The sequence below is a fragment of the Alnus glutinosa genome, chromosome 1 (genome assembly GCF_958979055.1).
Source record: "Alnus glutinosa chromosome 1, dhAlnGlut1.1, whole genome shotgun sequence".
Taxonomy (NCBI): Eukaryota; Viridiplantae; Streptophyta; class Magnoliopsida; order Fagales; family Betulaceae; genus Alnus; species Alnus glutinosa.
In genome coordinates, this window is record NC_084886.1 from 52923874 (window position 1) to 52944725 (window position 20852).

General features: G+C 35.3%; 2 protein-coding genes across 6 annotated transcripts; both read left to right on the forward strand.

The window, feature by feature from the left end:
* The first annotated feature begins 21 nt into the window (after positions 1–21).
* On the forward strand, positions 22–4565 carry LOC133858301 (uncharacterized). Of its 2 annotated transcripts, none has more exons than XM_062293744.1 (6): positions 22–425; positions 1027–1253; positions 1642–1752; positions 2852–3007; positions 3239–3480; positions 4199–4565. In XM_062293744.1, exons 1-6 carry the CDS (start codon positions 160–162, stop codon positions 4520–4522), a joined length of 1326 nt encoding a protein of 441 aa, XP_062149728.1. In that variant the 5' UTR covers positions 22–159; the 3' UTR covers positions 4523–4565. The 2 variants fall into 2 exon arrangements, with proteins under 2 accessions (XP_062149728.1, XP_062149729.1); XM_062293745.1 differs by having other exon boundaries at positions 315–425; positions 852–1253.
* Positions 4566–7389: 2824 nt separating this feature from the next.
* Positions 7390–20303, forward strand: LOC133858304 (ferric reduction oxidase 4-like). Of its 4 annotated transcripts, none has more exons than XM_062293750.1 (8): positions 7390–7629; positions 7748–7859; positions 7980–8156; positions 8256–8505; positions 18448–18775; positions 18875–19112; positions 19213–19934; positions 20041–20303. In XM_062293750.1, the coding sequence occupies exons 1-8, from the start codon at positions 7470–7472 to the stop codon at positions 20178–20180; spliced, it is 2127 nt and encodes a 708-aa protein (XP_062149734.1). In that variant the 5' UTR covers positions 7390–7469; the 3' UTR covers positions 20181–20303. The 4 variants fall into 4 exon arrangements, with proteins under 4 accessions (XP_062149734.1, XP_062149736.1, XP_062149735.1 ...); XM_062293752.1 differs by having other exon boundaries at positions 8271–8505; XM_062293751.1 differs by having other exon boundaries at positions 7983–8156.
* Positions 20304–20852: the final 549 nt, after the last annotated feature.

A 20852-nucleotide genomic window follows, 5' to 3' on the forward strand; every position in this document is an offset into this window, starting at 1 on the left:
AGTTTGGATTCAACGATGGAAAGGGAATCACCGCATCCAATCTACCGGCACAATAGTATAACTGGGTCCTCGCCGCGTCAGCATCATCGTTAAAGCAAAAAAAGACGACGAGGAGAAGATAAATTCACAGACCACAGACCACAGACCGTCCCTCCATTAATGGCTTTAATACTCACCCACCTCTCTCCATCACCACCAATCCCGTCGCTCCACCTCTCACCCCTTTCTTCCCGCCTTAATAACCTTGCAATGATCTGTTCCCCCAACTCTCAAAGAACAGCAAGAACTACGCTTCTCCCACCGTTGATGTTACCCAAGAACCGTAATTACCTAATTAGGTCACAGCTGAGGTATCCTATCATCTCTCCTGACGACCACTGGGGCACGTGGACTGCTCTCTTTGCCACCGGTGCTTTTGGTCTCTGGTACTGACTCTGCTTCCCTCACATCTATGCCTTTGAGTGCTTGTGTGTGCGCCTGTGTGTTTGGTTTGGAGGGAAGGGAAGAAGTTCTTTTGATGTTTGGGATTTCCTCTGTTTGGGACGTGCAACTACAAATATTTCACTTTGCAGGCTTTCTTTGGTGATGAAGGAAACAATATGTGGAGCCAAAGTACATAGTTTTGTTGAATAATTAAGAACAAGCCAACGTAGAATTCATTTAGGCACGACGTCAAATGTTACCGTGCTTTTTGATCTTTAATAAAAGTGGAAGCACAGTAAAAATCTCGTCTCTTTTGTGCAAGATTCTTGAATAGCATGTTGTAAAAAGTCGCTTCTTATTAGAGTGTTGTTTGTTTGTTTTTGTTCCCCGTTTCTAAATCAAGAATGAAAATTGCTTTTGTTTTCCAGACCAAACGTGGCAGTATGAAAATCGCTCCTCCTTTTCTTTTCCTTTCTGACTCGCAAAACAGTAGACTTTTCTCTTTCTTTTCCACATTTTCTCAGTGTTTCTGTTTATGTGTGGGCATTTTCTTGGTTGACTTAAAAGAGGGAAAATGACATGCATGTGTGTTTGGGATGGAAGGTCTGAGAAGACCAAGATTGGGAGCATGGTGAGTGCTGCCCTGGTGAGCACTTTGGTTGGCCTTGCAGCAAGTAATATAGGCATTATTCCTTATGAAGCGCCGGCGTATTCAATTGTCTTGGAGTTTATGCTTCCCTTAACTGTTCCATTGCTGTTGTTTAGAGCAGACCTGCGCAGCGTGATACGGTCCACTGGGACATTGCTTTTGGCTTTCTTGCTTGGGTCAGGTATTGTACTTGGCGCGCATCATAAATCTTCCTCTCCATTCTTCTAAATCTATTTCTAGATGTTGTCTTTGTCAGTATGTTAATGTTAAAATATTAATTGGATTGATTCACTAATACGTTAGATCACCTTAAGCTTAGTTTCCACGTATCAATATTATTAATGATGATAAAAAGATGCTTATAGAGTTTATATCTGTTGTTCATGCTCAATTCCAGAATCGACCAATACATAGAACTGAATGCTTGTATATTATCACGGTAACAGGAACGTGCGTCTCTTTAAGGAATAGATTATGTAATCAACCTTTCTGTGGGACTCATTTTTCTAGAAATAACTGCTAATAAGCCTCAGTAACTTTTCACTTTTGTTTACTTTTGTCTATGACAGTTGCAACTATAGTTGGCACTGTTGTGGCATTTCTGGTGGTGCCTATGCGATCACTTGGACAAGATAATTGGAAGATAGCCGCTGCTCTCATGGGTAGTTATATTGGTGGATGTAAGTTGTGAGGAAATGTTATTGAATGTTGCTTCTGAAGTGAGCTCTTGTAACAAAAGTAAGGAGATATAATGGCAGTTGCAGTGATAGAAATCATAATTGTCCATAATGCTCTTAGTTGATCTGAGTTTGCTAACAGAATTATGTCATCAATTAGCTATGTGATACTTTGATTTATGTGTTGCTCTTTGTGATATTGTATGAAGTGGAATGAACTCTCCATATTGACTTTAAATGGGTGTTTTTGGGGAAGGAAATATTGTTGATCCCATTGATCTTGGAAGATCTATGTATACATTTATTACCCAAGTTCTTTCAGGTATATCTTGGGATTTCTCCTGCCACAGAACTGGTTGTAGCAATGTCTGAAAACCTCCAAATTGCATAGGTTTGTCTGTCTATTTTTAGCAGATTAAGTTGAACTGTTCTTTACATAACTATAAGCCAAGACAGGTGGATAGATTTAATTGCTGAACCTTGGACTGCTAAAACAGACTTTGAGGTGCAGTTAGCTATGTAATTCATTGCGATATGGGTAACTGTGCTCGAATATTTAATTTAATGATTAGTCTTGGTAAGCATGGTCATATCTCTTACACACCATCAGATGTTCAAGTTGGAGTATAATGTAAGTGGTTATATCAGTAAACTTCACAATTTAGCTTATGTTTCCATAAGGTCATATTAGATTTTAGGGAAGTAAATATTGCCAACAAAATTAGTTGTGGATGCAGAATTCATTTGATGTGGCTAAACCATGCTGAATTCTTATCTAAAGAATATTACAGGATAGGTGTTTCTATTCTTGAATATTTAAGGAAATTATAATATATGTGATAAGACTGTGGACTTAGCTACTTTGGAGTTTCCTTGTCCAGTGAGATTTGCTTCTGCTTTTGTTACATTGAGTTTTGATAACATTTTACTTCCTTGGACTAAGAGATATTAAGATCTGTTTCTTTTGATTTTCTATTTCTAAGTTTAGTACTTCCTCTTTAGTGCCCTGGGTGTTCTTTTTCAACATATGCACGTTTTTACCAAGTCCAGTACCATAACTGACAGGTTATCTTTTTTTTTTTTTTTTTTTTAATTACTGTAGCTGTTAATTACATCGCGATTTCAGAGGCTCTGGGCGTTTCTCCATCAGTTTTGGCAGCAGGAGTAGCTGCAGATAATGTCATTTGTGCTTTCTATTTTATGTCATTGTTTGCGTTGGCTTCTAAAATACCTCCCGAGGCTTCAACATCAATTAATGGTACGTAGTAGTTAGCCTTGATATCATATGATTTAGGGTAAATCAATGTGTGTCCTTTTCCTCTTGAAATTAGTCTATTAGGCTATATTTTGTTTTGTTTTTGAGTATTTGTGCTTTCTATTATATGTTATCTAAGTATTTCAAATTAGTTGTAAAATCAGCTTAATATTGATCTTGAGAGATATAACCCAATGTGCATAATGTTATTTACTTATCCTGAAAGTCTTGCAGATGTTGCTATGGATATGGACTCCGATTCTGGAGGCAAGCTCCCTGTCCTACAGGCTGCAACAGCTATTGCTACATCCTTTTTTATATGCAAGACTTCTACTTATCTCACCAGCATACACGGAATTCAAGGAGGCAATCTTCCAGCAATAACTGCCACTGTTGTCATCTTAGCAACTCTTTTCCCAACACAATTTGGTTACCTTGCTCCTGCTGGTGATACTATTGCCCTGGTTTTGATGCAGGTAATTGAAATATTTCCAGTTCAGTCAATTTACATAAAATGGAAATGCTCCTCTGATATGGGGCTATTGCTTTATTGCTATGCGTGCTTATTTAGGTATATTTGGTTCTGTTGTACTTAACATTTGCTTCTTGCGCACATGCATAGACATGTAGACAGATATGTGCTATGTATATAGCGATTCACAATAACTGGGGAAAGCAGAAAGAAACCTGCTGAACTTTCAGGTTACAAAAAACCAGTTCTTTTTATTTGTTTGCCAGGCCAGTATAATCAAATTAGGCAAGTAAATATCCTGAAAAATGTGTTTGTGCCACATACTGTACCAGATAGAAAGACCATGTATGCGGTTAAGAACTTAAGATATGTAAAAGGTGCTCCATGTACGATATAATCATCTGAAGTACTCTTTCCAAGTTTCTGTACGCTATCATGACATCTTATTTCTGTTTTCCTCCACATCTTCTTAAGTACTAATATTGATTCAAATTACTCCAAATCCTAGTAAATTCCTTCTAATCGGACCAGTTTATTGAATCTAATACATGCATATTCACTACCTGTATTGATTGTTCTTCTGAATACAGACCTATCCTGAACACTTTTGGACTACACTTTCTGACCAAACTTATAAAAGAAAATTTTGTTTTCTAAGGAATCCTAAAATTGATCCTAACACCATCCATGAGACATGTTACTCAAGGTGCTTTGCTCCGCAGGTATTTTTTGCTGTGGTGGGTGCTAGCGGGAGCATATGGAATGTCATCAATACAGCGCCTAGTATTTTCATGTTTGCTCTGGTTCAAGTCAGCGTTCATCTAGCTGTTATCCTTGGACTTGGAAAGCTTTTTCGCTTGGACTTGAAGCTGTTACTTTTGGCATCAAATGCCAATATTGGAGGCCCTACAACAGCATGTGGGATGGCCACAGCCAAGGGATGGGGTTCATTGGTCGTTCCTGCAATTCTCGCAGGCATTTTTGGAATTGCGATTGCAACTTTTCTTGGGATTGGTTTTGGATTGACAGTCCTCAAACACATGTAGACCACTTCCGAATATCACAATTAATTGTACTATTTGTTGTTCATGCTGGTAGCTGCCAATCTTTGCTGTGCCGTCACAGTTTTCCTTGATATATATGTCTTGGTGGAGTACATAGGTGAAAGCACCAAATGAATGAAAAAAAGAAAAAAGAAAAAAGAAGCATTAAAAGTGCATAAAAAAAGGCTCAAATATTTGTATTATTGCGTTGACCTTCCTAACTCTCGCCCTCAATTAATATAACACTCAACTTGCCAAGAAGATAATGAATTGTGATTGACCAAGTGCCTTCATGAACAAGTCTACAGGGTGTTGATTCAGGAAAATGTAGGTAGTTTGGATAAGAGAGGTGTTTGGTGTCATTTTTTTTTTTTTTTTATGTCAAAATTAGACTCTTGCCATTTTTGTTAATTTTGGACCCCTTTTTTTTTTTTTTTTTGGTGGCTATTTAAGCCTTACTTTTGGGGTTAGCTTTGTATTCGGGCCATTAGGGCTTTGCCTCAAACCAGGGGAGGAACTGGATTTTGTTGTGCGAGGAGAGGATAGCCAAAAATGAAAAAGGAAGAAAGAGAGAGAAATAGAAACGATTTTTTTTTTTAAATATAATGATGGATTGGTGAACAATGTCACGCTACTGTTCACAAAATAGAGGAAAAAAATGCAAAATGCGTTTTCTTTTCCTAAGCTGATGGAGGAGGGTTTTAAGGATTTAGTTAGTCATTTTATGCTCCGTTTGTTTCGGCGTAAAATGATTTCTGGAAAATGATTTCGGCATTTTCCGGTGTTTGGTTGGGGCGAAAATAACAGTCAACGAAAATCATTTTCGGTTTGACCGTAAAAGCTTCTTTAATTTTTGGAAAACGATTTACGATTTTTAAAACCGTAAATCGTTTTCCGAAATTAAGCTTTTTGTCCTTACACGCATGTTTGATATCCGATCGTTAAAATTTAGCAATTGTCGGTCATCGGGATCAAGTCGGCGCCGAAGTCCGACAACTTCCAGTCGCCGGAAACCTGCCGGCGCCGGAATCAGGTCACCGGAATTCTGCCGGTGCAGGAATCATGCGGCCGGAATTCTGCCGGTACCGGAATCCGACACCGGCAGACCAAATTCCGGCCGGGATATCGCCGGATTCCGGCCAAGCCGGTCATATCTGGACAGACCCGGGTATTGATCCGGTCGGATCTGGTCGGATTCGGGTATTGATCTGGCCAGATCTGGCCAAAACGGCCGGGATCCGGCTGGATCTGGACGGATCCGGCTAGATCTGGACGGATCCGGCCATTAATCCGGCCGGATCTGGCCAAAACGGCCGGGATCCGGCCATTAATCCGGCCTGAATCCGGCCATTTTGGCCGGATCCGGTCAACTTTCTCGCCGGAATCCGGCAACGGCGACCGGACGTTGCCGGATTCCGGCGATAATTACCAAACTCTTATTTTTACATTTCGTAATTTTTTCGTGCGAACCAAACACCGAAAAATATTTTCGAGAAAATCATTTTTTCTGAAAATGATTTCGTCGAAATCATTTTACGACGGAAATCATTTTACGTCGAAACAAACGGAGCATTAGCTAAAAGGGAAGATTAATATTGGCTAAGCCATTGGGAAGCCGTATTAATTATCAAAATAAATTCTAGATCTGTTCGGCGTGAAATATATGAAAGCCGGCCGTATTATCAGGAAAAAACTTGCAAAGTCATGAGAATTTTGTTGATGTTTATAAATAATTAAACATTAAAGAATTCACCAAATTAATTACAAAAAATTCAGAAGATATTATTATAATTCTTTGCATCACTTAAATTTGGCATTTCAATTTGTAATTTGTACTCAACTGGACGTACAATACTAACCTTGCTTGTGTATCTATAATTTTTTTTTTTGTTCGCATTGTGTATCTATACTTAATTATTAAAGAAAAATGCTACATATATTTACACCCATTTCATTATATTTATCATTTCAGTAACGTGGCATGAGCTGAACAAAGATAATTTTTTTTTTCTTTTCTTTTTATAAAGCGGTCATTCAACCTATATATATATCACATCGATCCGTTGGCCGAGATAAAATAGGTGTGAAGACTTATTATGAAATTCAAGCACCAATATTATTGGTTTAATCAAAATCATGCATCACATCTCTATAAATATGATGATTTTCATATCAGATAATGTTAAAGACCTGAAATCATAATTTTTTTCATTTTCTTAAACTGCTTTGATGTGTTGAAAATTATTATCATTTTCTATCCAATTCTCTCAACGAATTTCAGGGAGAACACTAGCTAGCCAGATCGATCGAGAAAAAATCAGTTGGCGATCGACCATATATATATATATATATATATATATATATGAAGGGATCGAACTTAGCTTAGTGCAGTACACCCATTTAATTTGATGCTTCTTCATTCACACACTTAATTCATTCTCTTTTCTCTCTCTCTCTCTCTCTCTCTCTTTTTTTTTTGAATAAAAATAAAAATAATTACCATTATTGTAACGTGCCATTCTTCTTCGATCTTCAGTGAGGAGAATTCTGGACAGACGTCAAAAAAATATTGAGAAATCCTAAAGATCATCAAGCTGTCTCATTTTGAGTATGTGAATTTCTAGCTAGGAATATTCAAATATCATAGATTTGTGTAAGATGAATTTCATTAACACATGGCGGTGAAAAATGTGCATGAATATAATCGCGCTGTTTCTTAGTGCACTCACGTGTAATGACGTACGTAAGACAAAAATTATTCTTTTATTATGACGTAATATGAATTTCACCCGCTACAATGCAATCTACATGACCTAGCCTATAAATGTTTGGAAGGGTAGAACATAAAAGTTTCATTATATCATTATATAGCTTAATTTCCACCAAGGAAAAGGGTCTCCTCGATCGCATGCGCTAGCTCTTCTTCTCACAATTAAAGGGAATTAAGAAGATGAATATGATGATCATGAAGACAGTCTTAAGGATGACTTTCCTTGCTGTGTTTGTAGGGTGGCTCATGGTTTGGGTTTTCTTGCCAACAAAGATATACATGCAAGTATGGACTCCCGTGCTAAACAGCAAGCTCAATTCAGTATACTTTGGAGTACAAGGTTGCCTTTCCATTAATTTCTCTAGTTAATTTATAGTCTCTTTTATTTTTTGTTTTGGAGTGGGATTCTTTTCTTTATTTCTTAGAATTATGCTAAAATCTAATTCACCATTGTACAGGGACAAATCTTCTGCTTTTTACATTTCCCATGATGTTCATAGCAGCTTTGGGCTGTGTTTATCTCCATGTTCAGAGCAAATCAGAGAATATAATTATTAATAAGTCCAAAAGGTTACAATATCATGTATTGAAAATTGTCCAACTATTACTGAAATTTGACGCATATATATGGATAACAATTGACAACTATTACTGACATATGCTTTTAATTTATGGCTCACATGTTGTTAGAAGCCATCGTTTGGGCTTCTGGAGACGCCCCGTGCTTGTGATGGCCCCTCTGGGAATCGTTACGGCAGTGGAGCTTGCTTTCGCAGCCATGTTTGTTGCACTCTTAATCTGGTCTCTATCCAATTACTTATATTTCAGCTTTGGTCACCTCAATATGCATGAAGAAGGCGAGAAAGTGTATGTATATATATATAGGAAGGTCTATATCTCTCCATTTGATTTTTAAATTCCATATATCCTTAATTAATTTTTAAGAAAATTGGTGCATGGTGTTAGAACTGGGGTTGGCAGGTGGGAAGCAAAGTTTCGAAGTGTATCACTGAGACTCGGGTATGTTGGAAACATTTGCTGGGCATTTCTCTTCTTCCCCGTAGCTCGAGGGTCTTCAATATTGCCTCTGGTTGGGCTCACATCGGAGTCTAGCATCAAGTACCATATCTGGCTCGGTCATCTTTCAATGATTCTTTTTGCTGCACATGCTATAGGTTTCATCATCTACTGGGCTATAACTCATCAAGTGATTCAGGTATATATTAATTATCTTTGAAGTCATGCATTAATTATTTAAGCATTTGATCGTTCGTGATTATCATATGTCTTTATTTATCTTTTAAGTCATTGTTGTGTTTTGTAAGCTACAGGTATCTTTTGTCAAGCATGTATTTGTCTCTTTGTTTTCTGGAAAAGCTAGGATTATATATTTTGTCTTTCTTGTTTGACAGCGGAGAGGGTGTAATGGTAGGCTATAAGATTCCTTGTAGCTTTCTCTTGTCCGACCTTTTCTTTTGTTTACTTTTAGAAGGAACAAGACAAGGAGCATATATATATATATAATATCTCTCGCAAATTAGAAGCTATATATCCTACAGTAGAATTCAATTGTTAGGTGGAAGATATCACTACAAAAAAATAAAAAAATAAAAAATCAAAGTTTAAAGTCGTTTGAATAGTATTGTTTATAGCAAAAAAAAACGACATTATTCATTAATTAATTTAGAGGCATTTGAATAGCGCGCTTAACATATATAGGATTGGTACTCCGAATTACTAGAGCTGTTTACTATTCAAACGACGTTACGTACTTAGAGGCAACAGGTAAGAGGCTCTAAACTATAATTTCAAAAAAAAAAAAAAAAAAATATTTAAAATTATTCAGCTCAATTTTTATTTTTTTTTTTCCTCCCCTTCTTTCTTTTCTTCTTCTTCTCCTGCAACTCTCTCTTCTTCTTCTTCTTTTCCTTCTCTCTCTCACACTCTCAAACACGATCTGCATGTTCTAGATCTACCCATGCATATACGTAGATCTAACCACAACGTTCCGAGCATCACATATAGATATATAACACAATTCACAAAACAAAGACACACAGATACGGTACCAAGAGAAAAACGTACAGTTAGCATTTGTAGCAGAGATTAATTAAAGTAAAAACAAAAAAGGAAATGTGGAATTGGCATTTGATATCAACCACCATAATGCGTCTTGAGTGTTTCTCTCTCTCACTCCATCTGTCTCTCTATTCTGGTCTGGACGAAGAGAAGAAGAAAGAAGAAAAGAACAAAGAGGGGGAGAGCGACCCGTGCGTTTCACAAGAGGGGGTGTCTTTCAACAAAAAAAAAATATTGGTGGCTTTTGACCAGTAAACGATGCTATCCTAAATGACACTAAATCAATTTATTTTTTTATTTTTATTTTTTTTTATGGTATGGTGTATCCTGAAATTTCGGATTTAGAGTACCCCAATAAAGAATTAACTTAATTTACCAAGTAAACAGTTATCAAATTTGATCACCATAATCAAAATTATAAGCAAAAAATAAACCAACACACATATTTGATGATAAAGTTAAAACTTTTTGAAGATCTCTCGAACAAGTAAAACAAGTACTCCGGGAGCCAATCAACTTCAAAGGCATTCACTATAGAAAACTTACCTTACAAATTGTTCTTGCATACAAAACCTTTGTACCTTTGAATACTTAATTTGCAACCCCGATAAATGACGCGTTTACCTTCCACTTGAGTGGCTTCAGAATATTTGTCCTTTTTTATATGGATCACTGTCACAAACGAACCTCATCCACTTCAAAACCGAAACTCTAGTAGCTACGAGCTATTATGTGGTTTGAAAGGCTAAGAAAACTAGGAGAAGATTTTGATTTGTTTAGGCTCAAGAGTAGGAATAAATATAACACCCCGGTTTCACATTGGGAAAGAAAGTCATGAGTATTAAGTCTTACATTACTTAGTTACTAAGTAAAACTAAGCTTTATAATGAATTCTAGGAAAGCTCCAAATTGTCTAGTCTTTTTGGGTTGATAGCGCAGATGTGGCTAGCACTTTTTCCTAGGTCATTACAAATTGTATTAGAGCCACTTAATAATGTCAGGCCTTGTGGTACTGGAACACTGTATGACGTGACCCTAACGAGATGATAAGTAACCCATATAGAGTGGATGGCTTATAAAGATAGTCATGAGTGTTAAGTCCTATATTGTTTAGTTACTAGGTGAAACTAGGCTTTATAAGAGATTCTAGGAAAGTTCTAAATTGACTAATCTTTTTGCGGTAATAACACAGATGTGACTAACGTCATTGTAAACCTTTCAAAAATAGTTGAAAGTTTTATTGGTCTCTTCCCCTTTGGAAGCCGTGATATGAGATATGTTAGAAATAATTAAATAACAATTATTTCTTTAACCTAACATGCGCAGCGGAAAATTAAATAGAACAGTTTTAGGCATACCTCTGGCCATTGTTGCTCAAGCACTCCTCCAGAACTTCTAAGAACAAAATTATGAGGTGTCTTCTAACCTATGCCTATTGCTTGATGGTTGTATTGATGGTGTACACAGGCACTCTATTTATAGGCTAGGTTAGGGACCCTCAAATGGTAAACACCTTATTTTTTCCTTCCATCAAGGAAACAATATTGTTAATTGATTTTTAAAATCAATTAACCGATTCCATATTTACGGTAATCTAAATTAATAGAAATAACCATAATACCGATTCCATATTTACGGTAATCTAAATTAATAGAAATAATCATAATACCGTATATGTTTATTAAAAAATAATAAACATAGCAAACACCGTAAATGTGATATAAAGGCCACATAAGGAAATAATATCTTACATTCTCCTACTTGGCCTTTATGACACATGACCTTATGGTATTAGGTTCTTTAGTTTGGCCAATCACTTATGGAATCCTCCCACTCAGATAAGAAATGTTTCACACGAATCATGGCGGTAAAACCATTATAAAATTAGGTTGTCCCTTCCATGTATCACAATGTAAAACACTCCTTACATGAGTACCTTATGGATAATCAAGCTTTATGAATGAACTTCCTATAAGTCATTCGGGTCCAACTTTATTTATCCTCATGGATAAAATAACAAATGTGCACAAAAAATCTTTATTATAATAACTTTATGTCTATAGACCAAAAAGAGACAAACCAAGCAAAAATGAATTAATGAGTCTCATATATTCCGCCTGACTTTATTCTTTCTTTACCGGTAAACTTTAAGTCATGGGATCCGCAATCATTAATTCAGTGCTTATATGCTCAATAGACCATTTATGTCTCTTAATGTTATCTCTCGTACTGAGATACTTGATGTCGATTTACTTCTGCTTCTACTCTTTATTCTTATAAAAGAAGATTATAGTAGAATTACCGCAGGGTATCTTTATGGTCTAACTGAGAAATCGACAATATTGAGACTTTCAACAAAATGTCTCATCCATCATGCATGTGTACTAAATTCATAGCACGCTAGACTTTTAACTTTCTTGGTAGACGTAGCAACTATAGTCTGCATACTGCATATCTAGGATATATCCTTCAATAAAAAGATATATACCTTAGAGTAGACTTTCTACTATCTACACAATCAGCAAACTCAAATCTGAACAACTAACCACCTTCAAATGGAAAGTGTATCCTTAGGTTCAGTTGTTCTTCTTGGTTCCTTGCATATACCGCAAGACTTTATTTGCAGCACTTTATTGACCCAATATTCTTATTGTCAGTCATATGGTTATGCATAATGCAGACGCTTAAAAAACTTTTCATCTGCCCTTATTCCAATACTTTTGGGACATTAATCTGTATTTAATTGGTCCCTCTTAATTGCTACTGAAGGTACATAATCCTTCATTCTAAATCTTCCCAAAACTTTTTCAATGTAGGCCTTCCGAGACAATGTTAATATTCTTTATGTCTCTGTGAATCTCTATGTCAAAAGACATAAGAGGTTTCACCCAAATCCTTCATTTCAAAGTTTTGTGAACTTTATGTAGCAAACCTAAATCACCACTTGCAAATATAGGACTAGAAAGATTACTGTACTCCCACTGACCTTAAGGTATATATACTAATCAACAAGATTTTCTATAAACAATAACCTTGTAAAAGGTATCTTACCATTGAGAGATCTATCACAGCCCATAAATAGAATTCTTTAATCTGCAAGCTTTCTGACTGTTATTTATAAAACCTTTTGATTGTTTCATGTAATCCTCGTCTTTAAGATCCCTATTCAGAAAAGTTGTTTTCGCATCCACTTGATGTAGCTCTAGATCAAAAATAAGCTACTAATGCTATGATCATCTTGATGAACCATCCTTAGACACTGGAGAGAATGTTTCACGATAATCAATGCCTTCATTATGAGTAAAACCATTGGCTACGAGTCTAGCTCGACCCTTCAGCCATGGACTTAACTCTCACTTCATGGCACTGAATCTCAATGTGGAGTTTTCTCCACTCATAGCATGTGAAAACAAATTTGGATCATCTTTATGTCCAATGTTAATATCAGACTCTGGGAGATATACAACATAATCACTAAGAATTGTTGATCTCCTTATTCTATAGGATTTTCTTAATTCTACTTCCTCTGCATTTTTGCAATGGGAGAATAGACTTTTGAACCTGTTCTGTATGAGTTGGTTGTCCTAGAAATGATTGTGGCTCAGGATAATCAATCTGATTTTCCCTGAATACAATCAATCATCCTCTATGAGGAGGAGATTTGGCCAACTCTAGTGCTTCCTCAAATTTCAATTTGTGTGAATGAGCACTCCCACTAGGTTCTGCATCCTCTAAAAATTTTACAATCAACAACTCTAGGATTATATAAAGGATAATAAAACATTAAAACCCTTTAAAGTTTACTAAATAGCTTATAAAAGATCCACTGGTTGTCCTTGAATCTAATTTTCTAAGGCGAGGATTATAAATCCTCTCTTTAGCAAGGCAACCCCATATGTGTAAATAATGTAAACTAAGCTTCCATCTATTTCATACTTTAAAAGGTGTCTTATGGACAGCCTTAGATGGAATACTGTTTAACATATACACAACGGTCTTCAAAGCTTTACTCTATAAGGGTAATAGTAGATTAGTATTACTAATCATTTCCCTTTGTGTGTACCTACCTTAATACTCTATGCCTATATTAGATCTTATGATCTTCAAATTGTTTCTCCTCTTCTTCCTTATAGATATTGAAAGCATTCAATACCCCAGCTTTAATATTTAGAAGATAGAGATACATAAACTTTATATGGTCATCACTAAAGGAGATAAAAAATATCTCTGACCATTTAGGCAATGAGTATGAAAAGGTCAACACCTTTCAATGTACATGATCTCAAGAATCTCAAAATGCTCTCTTTGGCACCTCTAGTGATCTTGTTGGTATGCTTTCCCTTATGCAGCCCACACAAGAACCAAAGTCAGTAAATTACCGACTTTTATTTACTGTATGGAGATATATTTCAATCTCCAAAGCCATAACAAGAGCATTTTTAAATTCTCAAAGACTCTACTTTACGTCAACATCAGTATGCAGAAACAAACAAATAATTTTGTTTCAAAAATTGGGATGTAGGTCAATTTTAAATAGACTTTAAATAAATCCCAACCAATATTCCACCTAAAATAAGAAAAATTTCAAAAATAAAATTGAAATTTTTAACAAACCAAACTAGAAAATAAATTTCTAAAAGATTATGGAATATAAATCATTTTTTAGGTAAAAAATATAACTGAATCTCAAAATTAACCTATAGATCCCAACAACCTCAAATTATAAACACGTGTTATTCACTTTTAAAAAGATTCTGCATTTGTGTTGACAACGTGGATTGTTAAACTATAATCAATCCACAACATATTTAAATGAGTCACTAAAAGAGATTCACGACATACTAGATATATGAGATTATCTTTATTTTAAGTCATTTCTCATACTTCACGCAATCTTTCTTTATATGCCCTTAATTTTCCTTATTGCATGAGAAATAGGTATCTTGATTGCCATAATACTTTATTGGCACCTTATTCTCATGCTTTAAGTGTTGGGCATGATTGCATTTATCGGTCTTTCCCTTAACATGAGTAATCATGTGAACACTTTATGGATTCTCTCATATTCTTGAACACACATGGTTAGAAGTTCACTTACTAACCATTTATCCTTATGTGTGTTAAAAGATAAAATTCTACACTTAGAAGAGAGAATTCAAAAAATGAAATAGACCAACAATGACTCAAAAAATCTCAATCTTTAGGGACTTAACCTAAGCTATAATATCCTTCATTCCCATAATGAGATTATAAACACTTTAGAAACTGTAAAAGGTTTGTCTTTAAAGCCTTTTCTATTAGGGTGTTGGCCAAGTTTTGTTTGAACTTACTAAATGTTCATAAACAACCTTTATAAAACTTTGGCTCTAAAACATTCAGGAATAAATCCCTGATGACTTTAGTGACATGAGATTTCATGAACATCTAACTTAAGTGATTAAATCACTCCCACCGTTCATGCTTAATAATTTCATGTGGCGTACTTAATTCCGCGGGAGTAGGTGGTTTGTCCACACGGAGCACCAAAATTTTTAACACCCCAAATGAAAAAGCATATTAATATTTTTCAGTCAGAAAAATATTACCATAATGTATTGGAATATGAAACTACCAAGGTAGAGTAATATGAATAGCTGCAATAACCCAAAAATAAAAAAAATACTTTAATGCTATGAATTAACTTTATTTTAAATTAGCCAATGTCAATTTAAATAGTAAATTTCAACCTACCTGTGGGCAAAGGTTGCATCGCGCATGAAATTTACTCTTTATTAATAAGACTAAAGCAAATTTAAATATTAATAAATAAAATTCTCCGTACCTGTGGGCAACCGAGAGAAATTTTACTTTCAATACTAAATTTGTTATCTTATTCTAATTAAGTCATAAAAATAAAAACTTCCCTGTGGGGATAAGTAATTAAATTTATGAATTAATTACAAGACGATGTTAATTTTTCTATATGAAGTTCACGTGTACGATCTTTATGCAATTATTATAAAATCGAGATGCTGTGGCTCTCCCAAAATCATAATAATCATGCTGTAATTCATGAACATCTAATAAATCTTTATGAGGTTCATGCGTGTAATCCTGATGTAATTATCATACAAAAATGGGATGCTTTGGCTCTCCCATAATTATTATGATAATTACGTGTGTGTAATCTTGATGCAATTGTCATTCAAAATTGGGATGCTGTGGCTCTCCCAAAATTATCATGATAATTGCTACTTCATTAACATCTAACAACTTTATAGATGCCCTCTTAATAGCCCCAGGAATATAACAAACCAATACTTAAATGGGGTAAACAGCATTTTCCAAGGTGCAAGCAGATGAGCTCCCAGGAAAGTGAGGGGGGTCACACCGGACACACTTAAATCCCAAGACTTTCCTTGCCAGAACTTTCCCCGACATTGCATTCTTAGATATTACTGTAAATACACCAGTATATATGGTATTGTTAATTATTCTTAGGTCTAGGCATCAAGCAATTTATATTTAAACAATACAAATTCAACAATTAAAAATATATTCCTCAATTCATGTATTAAATAAACAATAATTTTAATACATAGTACTGTAAATAATAAAGGGAATAAAACCTTAATGTGAAAGCATAAAACCAGGCATAGCTCAATGGTTTGAAGCTTGTCACTTTATGGACATGAAGGTCCCAAGTTCGAACCCCATATGAGCCAAATCTTTTATTTTATTTAAATGCTACTGTAATGGGCTACTATATTGGGTTGGGTTTCTGGGTCACAAGACTCCAAATGGGCTACTGTATTTGGACAATTGGGTCAACCCACTTAATCGGGTCAGGCCTCTGGGTCTATGTATAGTGCTGGCCCAAACTAGGTTAGCCCACTTAAATGGCCCAAAACTGCATGGGTTTTAAAAAACCCTACCCGAAAAATATATCCAACCCAAAAACTTTAATGGGTCGAAATCCTACCCAGTCACCAACCAACCCGACCCGTAATGTTCTAGATGGGTTGAAAACCCTAAAAATAGAACCCTAGCCGCCACCCCTTTATGAAAATACCCATATCAAGATTATAACAACTCAAAATTAGGCAGTATATCACAATACACAGAATAGTGACAAAACAAAAAATAGTTATATCAAATTTATGGGTTTTCACAAACAGTACGTAAACAACAAATATTCACAAAATAATCACTAATGCGTTTCTATCATGTCAGAAAAGACGAAATATTGCTCAAACAATATTGACAAACAGAAGTGAACAATACCAAATAGAATATACTTGATTCAATATTGATAACCAATAAAAAATACTTGATTCAATATTGATAACGCATAGTAAAATTATACGCTAAGCAAAATAGCACAGAGGATGGCTCTGATACCACATGTTAGAAATAATTAAATAACAATTATTTCTTTAACCTAACATGCGCAGCGGAAAATTAAATAGAACAGTTTTAGGCATACCTCCGGCCATTGTTGCTCAAGCACTCCTCCAGAACTTCTAAGAACAAAATTATGAGGTGTCTTCTAACCTATGCCTATTGCTTGATGGTTGTACTGATGGTGTACACAGGCACTCTATTTATAGGCTAGGTTAGGGACCCTCAAATGGTAAACACCTTATTTTTTCCTTCCATCAAGGAAACAATATTGTTAATTGATTTTTAAAATCAATTAACCGATTCCATATTTACGGTAATCTAAATTAATAGAAATAACCATAATACCGATTCCATATTTACGGTAATCTAAATTAATAGAAATAATCATAATACCGTATATGTTTATTAAAAAATAATAAACATAGCAAACACCGTAAATGTGATATAAAGGCCACATAAGGAAATAATATCTTACAATATTTAAATAGAGAAGTGAAAAAACAAGGTTTTAGGTCAAATTTGGTGAAAAATAAAACGTTTGGTGGCTGTTCTTGGTCGATCGAGCACTAGGGTTTCGCAATGAATTTTGCAATCTAAGAGACTGAGTCGATCGAGGTTCTCTCGAGTCATCCACTGAGTGTCTTGGGTTTTTTTGTTGAGGATGCACGCTGCTTTGTCGATCGAGCATAGGCCGATGGATTGATCGAGGCCTTCACAACTTTCATTTTTTATGCCTATTCATCCACAATTCGATCTCGACTAAATCCTAAACGTAATGATAACAAACAAATATGTTTACTCATTGAATTTGCCAACTAAAATACCTACTTAACAAATTATGTCTTTAATGTTTAAAAGATTAAATTTGTGAGTTAAAAATGCTTTGATTGCAACAAACTCATGCATTAAGCACAACCTAGGCCATTCAAGATTGAATCTTTGTGTCTGTGCCGAAAAAAGAAGGAAAATCATACTTACATACATAGACACGCCGAAAGTTTTTAATGATCCCTCGTCTAAATTTGTATTTCCCAATATCTTTACAAATTTCTCAAATCTAATTATATTTTCATATATAACTAATTAATCAGGTTGTGAGCCTGAGTGCATACGAAAGCATTCCTAGCAGCTTCTTTTTAACCCCCTCACTTCCCTACATATAAGAAAAATATTAAAAAAAAAAAATCACAAAAAACAAAAAAAAAAAAATCACAAAAACCATTCACAGTAAATACATTATCGGTTTCTTAAGCGTTGAGAATGTTACAATTTGATCTACTTAATGCATAGATAACCAAAAAAGCTTTGCTATCTATTATTTTAATATAAAATATTTATTTCGATCTCCTCACTTCTCTCTCATCTCTCATCTCTTTGCCTTTCATTAGGGATTGTTGAGATTTTATAAAAAATGTAAAGGAAAATAAGAACTTACATTTTGTAAATAAAAAATATTTAATTGATATAGGGAAAGATAAGAAAAGTTATTGCATGTGGAGTGTATTTTGATTAAAAAAAAAAAAAGTTTTATTCCCAAATTTTTATTCTTATTTTTTTTTTTTAAAAAAAAAAAAGAAAAAAAAAAAGAAACTGCTATAAATGCGCGTACTGTGTGCCCGTGCTTCCGCACCCACAAAGGCATGTGGCTTTTGTTACATACTTATAAATGGAGTTTTTGCAATTATATATAATGTAGATGCTTGAGTGGAGCCAAGATTGGGTGCCAAATGTCGCTGGGGAGATTGCAATTTTATTTGCATTGGCAATGTGGGTGACAAGCATTCCACGCGTTAGGCGAAAGATGTTTGAGCTTTTCTTCTATACCCACCATCTCTACACACTCTATATCTTCTTTTATGTGTTGCATGTTGGCGTAGCCTACTTCTGTATGATCATTCCTGGGATCTTCCTCTTCCTTGTCGATCGATTCTTAAGGTTCCTACAGTCCAGAGAAAGTGCTAGGTTGCTCTCCGCACGCCTTTTACCTTGTGACACTATTGAGTTAAACTTCTCCAAGAACCCAGGTAAAACACTAACAATTAATGATTTACTAAAATATGTATACAACATCTTTTTTCTTTTTTCTTTTTCGAATTTAACATGCATGCAATTTTGCATCACAGGATTAAATTACAATCCCACAAGTATCATGTTTATTAACGTGCCAAGCATTTCCAAGCTTCAGTGGCACCCTTTTACAGTGACATCCAACTGTAATATGGAGACAGATAAGCTCAGCATTGTCATCAAGTGCAGGGGAAATTGGTCTCAAATGCTTTTCCAACAACTCTCTTCTTCTGTGGAACATGTCAAAGTTTCTGTTGAAGGACCTTATGGTCCTGCTTCGTCTCATCTTCTGAGGTTAGTTAAATCTATGTATGGTCTATATATGACTTTGAATTGTGTGGTTAATTTCTCGTTTAATTAAACCGATTGGTGTTTGTGATCTGCTTGGCGCAAGGCATGAGTCCCTGGTGATGGTGAGTGGAGGCAGTGGGATTACTCCTTTCATTTCCTTAATTCGCGAGATCATTTTCCAAAGCCAAAATGCAAACTTACACACGATCCCGCGATTTCTCCTCATTTGTGCCTTCAAGAACTCGGTGGATCTCACCATGCTAGACCTCTTGCTTCCTATCTCTGGCACACCAACACAAATTCTCACAAAAATGCAGTTGCAAATAGAAGCGTATGTGACTAGAGAGAATGAGCAGCCCTTAACAGACACCCAAAAGCTCATCCAAACCATATGGTTTAAGCTAGACCCATCAGATTCGCATATTTCTTCGGCTCTAGGGCCGAACAACTGGCTATGGCTTGGCACAATAATCTCATCCTCATTTGTCATGTTCTTTCTCTTTTTGGGTATTGTCACGCGTTACTACATTTACCCTATTAGTGAAGAAAACACCAGTATTGGGATTTACAATTTCTCCCTCAGCTCTCTTTGGAACATGTTTTTAGTCAGTAGCTGCATTTTAGTAGCTTCTAGTGCAATCTTCCTCTGGTGCAAGAAACAAAACTCCATGGAAGGGAAGCAAATCCAAAACATGGAAGTGCCAACACCAACAACTTCACCAGGGTCTTGGTTTTATGTGGTAGATAGGGAGCTTGAAAGCCTTCCCCATGAGTCACTTGTTCAAGTCACCAATGTGCATTTTGGTGCAAGGCCTGATCTTAAGAGTAAGTTAATTAATTATCACTAGTAATTAATTAACACCCAAAAACATGATTAGTATGCTTAATATATTGGAAAAGTTAAGTTATTGTCTGTTGGTTGGCATTGCAGAAATTCTTTTGGAGTGCGAAGGGTCAAATGTTGGAGTCTTAGTCTGTGGGCCAAAGAAGATGCGACATGAGGTTGCCAAAATTTGTTCATCTGGTTTGGCAGAAAATCTACACTTGGAGTCCATCAGCTTTAATTGGTGATGCTTTTGAAAAATGATAATTAAGTCTATGAAGACTAGCTATTATGTAATGGGAAGTGGGAACTCTCTTTGTATGTGTTGTAAAATGTTTTAGGAAAAATATAAAATCAATTTCGATGGTTTATCTGATTTGTAATTAGCTATATGTGGTATCAAAATAAACTCAGAAGTCCTTGAAGTATGCGAAAAGAACAATTTGCTCCTTACACTTGAATTCCGTCAACTAAATTAACAAATTCTAATAGTGCGACCCGTTAGAGCCAATAACATTATGACACGGGTCCTATTTAAATCAGTGTCACACTAATAGAATTTGTTACTTTCCAAATTACAAGCTTTCTTTTCGAAGAAAGTGTTAATTCCTGTCATTTATTCATAGGTTAAACATAATTTGTGGGAAGCATCAAAATTTAATGGAGCATGATGTATCCCCAGACTTCATATTCAAGGTATGAAAATTCATTCTTCTTGTATCTAACTCTAGTAGAAGCGGTAAGGTGTATATTTTGCAAACTGATAATGACATAATCATAATCACATGAGTCTCAAAATTTACTACTGAATATGCGAGACCCACATATGAGTCTCATAAATACAATGGTAGATTTGCACTTTTTTTTATATGAAGATGGACAAAAGATGTCTAAGAGAATGAAAGCAAAAATTTCTCTTT